This window comes from Tasmannia lanceolata, unplaced genomic scaffold (assembly GCF_043159265.1).
Source record: "Tasmannia lanceolata isolate RefF3 unplaced genomic scaffold, GAP_Taslan_0.1 ptg000023l, whole genome shotgun sequence".
In the NCBI taxonomy this organism is placed as follows: domain Eukaryota; kingdom Viridiplantae; phylum Streptophyta; class Magnoliopsida; order Canellales; family Winteraceae; genus Tasmannia; species Tasmannia lanceolata.
The window spans coordinates 11,438,176-11,445,573 of NW_027518700.1; the positions used below are offsets into that span (position 1 = coordinate 11,438,176).

Consider the following 7,398-nt stretch of genomic DNA (forward strand, 5'->3'; position numbering starts at 1 on the left):
TCCTCTAGATTCAAGTGATTTGAAATCACCTAAATCACTATGAATTAGTTCTAGTGAATCTGATTTCCTTTCAACACTAAAGTGAGGTTTCTTTGTGAATTTTGCTTCAATACATATTTCACATTTGTTTTCACTAGGTTCAATATTTTTATTTATTAAACCTAAGTTGTTAAGTCTTTTAATATAAGGTGCACTTCTATGGCCTAGTCTACTATGCCAAATATCGAAGGACTCAACAAAGTAAGTGGAAGAAGATTATGCTTTTTCATTCAGGATTTCAAGTACATTAAGAACAAATAAACCATTGGCATTGTATCCCTTTCCTACAAACACATTATTTTTTCTAATGATTGCCTTATCTGCTTCAAAGGTGAGCTTCAGTCCGTTCTTATTGAGAAGTGCTCTTGATACCAATTTACGCTGTATATCCAGCACATGCAGCACCTCTTGAAGTGCAAGTACTTTCCCTGAAGTTAACTTCAGCAATACTTTGCCCTTTCCAACAACTTTTGAGGTTTGTGAGTTCCCCATGAAAACTTGATCCCCTTCCTTAACTTTGGTGTAATGGTAGAAGAAGCTTCGGTCTCCACAAATGGGCTTGGTGGCACCAGTATCCAGAACCCATTCCTTTGGTTTTTCCACCAAATATACCTCAGTCACAACCGCTGCAATTACATCCGCCTCGGTTAGATTAACCTTGGCACTGGACGAACCAGTCTTTTGGTATCAGCAGTCCTTCTTGTAGTGTCCGGGTTTTCCGCATTCAAAACAGACTCCTTTCTTCTTGGGTCCAGATTTCTTGAAGTTCTTTTCCTTCTTCGGTTTTAGATTCTTAGATCCATCATTCTTGGTTTCAACAATGTTTGCCTTAGAGGTATACTCTTTGGCATTTTGTTGCTTATCTTTTAGTATGTTTTTCTCTTCGATTTTAATCCAAACAACTACTTGGTCTAAGGTCCATTCCTTTGTCTTGTGCTTCATTCCGATCTTAAAATCTTTCCAAGACAAAGGAAGTTTCTCAATAAGAGAACCAACCACGAATGTGTCAGGTAACTTCATACCTTCCTTAGCCAATTCTCCAATTAGGAACTGATACTCATCTATTTGAGCAGAAATAGGTTTCCCGTCTTCCATAGCAAAGTCTACAAAATTTCTTATCACATATTTCCTATTTCCAGCATTCTCTAAATCATATTTAGTTACTAATGCATTCCAAAGATCAGAAGCATGTTCATATGAATAGTATACGTTATAAAGATCATTTGACAAACCATTCAAGAGATGGTTCTTGCAAATATAATCGGCATTATTTCAGTTTTCAAAATCAGCAGAATCTTCAGATGGTTTTGATTGGGTAAGAACAAAAGCGGCACCGATTTGTTGCAGAGCAAACAAGATCTGTTGTTTCCAACGTTTATAGTTCAATCCAGTAAGGCGTTCTATTTTGGAAAAATCAGGAACAGTATTGGGAATTCTGTTCCCAACAGGTGTTCGAATGACAGAATTTGGATTGGAATTCTCACCAGAGATGGGAAGAACAGAACTTGGGTTTGGATTATCAGAAGCCATAGGATCAGATCTTAAAATACGATTCTTAAGATTGTTGTAAAAACAGATTGGTCTAGCAAGGTCTGATTTATGGCTTGATTGAATCCATAAATGAGAAAGGTTAATCGGTCTCTAAATTGGGCACTGTTTTAGATTTCCAAAGAAATAAAAATGAATTTGTACTTATCTGTTTTGTTGAAAACCTTGTTAAAATCAGATTTGAGGAAGAGAGGCTCAGTCGTGCCACATGGTCACTCTCCTTAAGAATTGTATTCGCCCCCTACGGTGTAACGGGATCCGCAAACCGACGCTCCAAGATAAAACAGCCAGAAAGGCTCCAGTCCACGTGCACTCGCTGGCTGGTCCACCCAGAACCACCTTGAAATAGTACTCAAATACAGAGGGAACAGAGGAAGAAGATGGCACAAAACAGAAGCAATTAGTTGTAAAAGCTGTGTTCTCCAATGGTGCTGTTCTCTCCTTTTTATAGATGAGAAAATGATTGTTGGAGGATGATTAATCATCATTATTAGTGCCTTAACCGTTTCTCTCCCAACAGTCACAAATATGACTGTTGGATATGAAACGGTTTATACACTTAATAGGGGTGTTAATAACAAAAACGTAGGGAGATTAAAAACTGATTTAATTTTAATGGGAAAATGAAAAATATTTTGGGCACTGAAAAGATACTTTATTGTACCCAAACCCAAACCCAAACGTTTTGGGCACTAAATGAGAGCTCCCTTTTCAAACACACACAACAAGGTCTTGGGTTCAAATCCCCATTCAAACAAAAATCTTTTACTTTAAAACAAGAGAGGGAAACATTAATTTGAATCTTCCCTCCAAATTTTTAAACTAAAAGAAAAGGCATCTTTGACTTTTCAACTCTTTTATCTTTTAAAAATTTCTAACAATATATCCCCCCTATTCTAGTGTAAAAAGTAGTCATTAATAAACCAAAGACAAAGTGGTGGTGTTTGGAGAGGAAAACGGGGCGAAGATGATGTAACTCCCCAAATTGGCTCTGTTTCTTTCGGCCTAAGTAAAACAACATTTACACCCATTAGCAGATATTACGATCCAGAGTGGGGGGCTACTTAGGTAATTTTCCAACCTAAACTTCTGTCTCTCGCAAGTTTTTTTCTTCTTCTCTCAATCCTCCTCCATGATCAGAACTGGAAATCGAGGGTGTCTTCATCACCAGAAATTAAAATCCTGAGTGGGGCCCACCTGGTTATGGGCAAGGTGGGACCCAACCTGGTATAGGCCTGCCTGGTTATGGTCAGGTGAGACCCAACCTGGTATAGGCCTGCCTGGTTATGGGCAAGGTAGGACCCAACCTGGTATAGTATTGTTTTAAAAGGGCTTAACACGTTCCATCAGCTCCGGAGCTTTTGGTGTATTGGTATGGTACGGTACCTAACATTTGATATCAGAGCAACCACAATATCCCGTATTTGAGTCAGATAAGGACCTGTGAAGAGGACTACATGATAAAAAGCTAGAGTGAAGTTGTCACAGTGTGGGCTGTCGCAGAAGGGGCGACCTATGGAAAGAGCTACCTTGAAAGCCGTCATGGAGTGGGCTGCCAAGGACGACGAATGAGGAAGCGTGGTGGAATGTAACGATCCTGAGTGGGGTCCCGCCTTGGTATGGGACTAAGTGGGACCCAGCTTGATAGGGGACATGTTTAAGGGCCTTGCCTAACACGTTTCATAGCTCTGGAGCCTTTGGCGTAATGGTAAGGCATCTAATCTAACACATCACCAGAAAATCTAGGGTTTTCTTCTCCAGCCATGGGCGTTGCCTTGGTCGGCTCATCCTTCGTCAATCACCTCGCCTCCAACAACAAGAGTACCAGATACAAAGCTCCCCGCTTCCTCAACAAATGGCTCACGTATTAGTACTACTTCTCGGACGACGAGATGTTCAAGATCTGGAAATGCCTCTTCCACCGTCATCCCGACAAGTAGGCCATCCAGATTGAGCTCATCAACCGCCTCTCCTCATGATTGCAAGTACTTATATTTGGTGGAGTATGTTGGCATCAGCAATACTGGTGTGTGGTATGTGGTGAATATGCAGGCGTGCCCATCTTTATAAGACAATTTGAAATTCAACTCGAAAGGCCGAAGACCAAATTTTCCGCCCCCTGGGATTGAATTTCAAGCAATTGAGAAGAAGAGGAAAAGGCCACTTCTTCCTTGAGCCCTAATGCCTTTACACAGATGGAAGGGACTTTTTTCCAAAGCGACATGATGACAAATTGGGGATGTCGACACAAGCAGAATTTGAACGACACATCACAGGATGCAAACGACTCTCAGGACTTTTTCCAACCCAATCATTGCCCTCAGTCAGTAACCAACTTCCATTCTTGGCGCCTAATTTATGATGGAGTAATGCTGATTTAACTAAGGAAGGCTTTCAGATTGCCAAGGGATGTTTTCTTGCAATTTTCTTGCTAATTCTCGTGCTTCTTTTATTTCTCTCCTCTGATTCAACGACGTTACACAATCTGAGAACAGATTATTGCCAAGGGAAAGTGTAAACTGCACATTATTATTCTCAGATTTTTTAAGAGAATCTAAGCTCAGTTTGGGGTAATTTGGGTCAGCAAAGATTTTCTTTTGGTTGTTTTGTAAGCTAGTAGACCACCAAGGATAAGACGAAGTATAAGCATAGCTCTTTTCACCAATGTTTTCGTTAAATAAAGGATTGAATTGAATCTGGTTATGCCTAGGATGATGTATACTTTGGCATGACTTGTTCCTTCTATATGGTTGTTCTCTTGATCTAGTTTCTGATAATAGCAATCTGTAATCTTCAGAAGCTATAACTAGATAAAACAAAGAAAAAGAAAAGTACAGTGTGTTTTATAGCTGCTCACCTAAATTTTTACAGTGGTCCCATTTTTCAGACCCTGGAAGCTTATAGCAAAAAACAAATGGCTTCAAAACAAAAAACCAAAATGCTAGGCTTCAAAACAAAAACAAATGGACCCAATCCCGCGAGAGGGGTGGGGCGCGTGCCGCCACGCTCTCTCTTGGTCTCTCGTACCCACGCGATTGGCGTGTGCATTTTAATATTGATTTTAATTCATCTTTTATATGAATTTGAGATCACTAAGGCAATCTGAATTCCACACAAAAGAGACTGACAGAGTCGCCACCTAGATGTGAGATCTAGGACTCGTAATTAACCAGAAATCTAGACTCGCTACCTAGTTACAAGAATGGAAGGTATGGGGATTTATCCACCACATGCACCATTCCTGCCCGATAATCGGTTTTCGATTCCAAAAGCTAACTCTTTTAAATTTATTTTAAATGGCTCATTCAACTCTCTGTTAATGTGTTAACTACGGGACATGTATCCTATGATCTAATTTCAATGTGAATCCTAAATGTGTATCTTGATTTCTTAATTTGTCTGGATTCATTCTGAGTGAAAGTTCTCCTAGAATTCTAATTTCAGGGAAAATCCTAAGTGATTTGATTAAGCATTTACAAGAAAATTAATATACAGAACACCACAATTTGTTGTAGTGCCGACTCGCGGTTGGTATGCCATCAGACATCCAAGCTGCCTACGTACCCAAGCCTCACTGGGATCAGAGTCGACGTAGTTCAGTACACCTAGGCTAAGCTACATATGCCTACCTCAACTAAGACACCGACCTAGACTGATTTGACTGTTTCAATAGTTTTAAGAGGAGTAATTTAATTCAAGTGGAGGATTTTATTATCCTAGGATTTCATCTAAGATGCTATATGATTCTTATCTAAATGCAAGTTGTTCCTTAGACTAATGCAGGTTAGCCTACATCCTAGTTTATTAGGCTTGTCTTAGGGAAAGATTGGGTGACTAGTGTAACTATACCTATGGCACGGTTGCTATCCATAGCAAACGTACGTGATGAGGCTGGACTCCTAACTCTAGGACTCCATAAAACCAAAGACTCCCTAAAACCTAGGACACGACCTGACACCAGTGTTACTAAATTGGGCTCTAATGGTTCTTATGACGGAAACCGTGATCCAACGGTTCCGAAAGATACGAAGCAAATCGATTCAAGTTCTTGAGGTTAATTATTTTCAGATTTCAAGGATTTTCAGTTTCTGGACATTCAAGGATTACCAATGGTTCTAGGGTTCATCAATTTCGGCCTAGAATAGCATCCAAGGAAGGGAATCGTGCGCTCTTTCCTTGCGCAATTTAATACTTAGGTTATAGCACCTTATTGCCTGGCATATCTCAGGATTTCCGTGGACAGTAACCTCGGAGCCAACAACGTACTATAGCTTAAATATTCAAATTGTCAAAGATCGGTTGCAATTGGGATACGATTATGGATGCGCTGGCCATTTTTCCAGGGGGATCTAAAAATCCTAAAATTTCTGTTTCGATGGATTAAGGAATTAATATGTGACCGAATTTTAAGGTTCCTTAGGAGCTTTGTGAATATTTTTAATTAATTTCGAATTTTCAATGAATTTTATCAGTTTTATACCATATGAGTGATTTTACAAGTAAAACTGTTGCAAACGAATTCGAAATGAGTTGAAACTTCTACGGCAGCAAGATATGATGAAATGTAGCTTACTGAAAATTAAGTTCATATTTAATTTTGATTTAACGACAATAAGATCAGATTGCAAAAATAACACAGAAACTGCTAGAAATAGGAATCTAAATTCAATGAAATTTCTACAGTAGTAAGATATAAGTACAAATAGCATGCTGTGAGATTTTCATGAATTTTAGAAACCATTGACTATCAATTTCGGATTTTTTAATTTTCAGACCAGATTATAAATTAACACTACATCCCACCTGAAACAAGATCTAAATCACTTGAAACTTTTACAGAAATTAGAAATGTGAAATGTAAGACTACTGTTAAAATTTTAAGAATTTTCTCTGTGATCTGATGTCAGTAAAAATTTCCCCAAAATCTGATCAGTTTCAAAGAAAGCATAAAATAATATACCAAACAAATTCTAAAAATTCTCAAAACTTCATGGTAGAATGTATTGGTATCATATTAGTTTCCCACGAAATTTCATTAATTTTGGAATTCATTTAGTATATATTTTATTTTTGAAATACTCATGTAGATCATGATTTTTAGCATACATATTTAATATTCAATTAAATCCAATTAAATACTAAAAATCATGCAAATATACCAAATAATCCTGGAAAAATCCGAAAATTAAGCACCTACCTGTGATCGAAATCCTCGCCGAATCCGAGAGCCGAAAAATCTGAAAATATCCCGCCTATGTGCGATCCGCTCCGCCTTTCTTCCTCTTGATCTTTGTTTTTTCTTCTTTGCTCTCCTCACTGTGAATGGGGAGAGAGAGAGAGAGAGAGAGAGAGAGAGAGAGAGAGAGAGAGAGAGCTGAATTTTCTAAGAGAGGGGTTCTTTTTCTTCTCCTCCTTTGGATGGTGGGATGAGAGGGTATTTATAGGAGAATGGGATGGCAAAAGTTACCAAAAAGGTGTAGGGTTGTGATTGGATTTGGAATAATTAGGTGGTTTTGGATGGTTAGGATGATGATACTTATCTTGAGAGAGTCTTTGGTGGAAACATGTTGCAACATGTTGCCCAAAATATGAGAATATTATCATGAGAGAGTTCTTTGATGGAAACATGTTGCAACATGTTGCCCAAAATATGAGAATATTATCATGAGAGAGTCTTTGATGGAAACATGTTGCAACATGTTGCCCAAAATATGAGAATATTAGCAACTTTAGGGTGAGAAAGAGAAAAGCAAGTGGGTAGGAGGAAACATGCCATGTTTCCCAAGCTTGGGAAAACGTGTGGGGAGAGGA

The 7,398-nt window shown here is 38.6% G+C and overlaps 1 protein-coding gene across 1 annotated transcript; it reads right to left on the minus strand.

Annotated features, from left to right (window-relative positions):
- Positions 1-255: 255 nt before the first annotated feature.
- On the minus strand, positions 256-1,134 carry LOC143855776 (uncharacterized). The gene is made up of 2 exons (XM_077365844.1): positions 771-1,134; positions 256-665 (listed from the first exon to the last, which is right to left on the minus strand). Exons 1-2 carry the CDS (start codon positions 1,132-1,134, stop codon positions 256-258), a joined length of 774 nt encoding a protein of 257 aa, XP_077221959.1.
- Between the last annotated feature and the right edge of the window lie 6,264 nt (positions 1,135-7,398).

What these genes read in the sequence shown, in the direction of transcription:
- LOC143855776 (XM_077365844.1), bottom strand. Translation starts at nt 1,134, where the DNA reads ATGGAAGACGGGAAACCTATTTCTGCTCAAATAGATGAGTATCAGTTC. An exon ending in ACCCAAGAAGAAAGGAGTCT is followed by an intron (nt 666 to 770) that starts GTTTTGAATGCG and finishes ATGTAATTGCAG; the next exon opens with CGGTTGTGACTGAGGTATAT.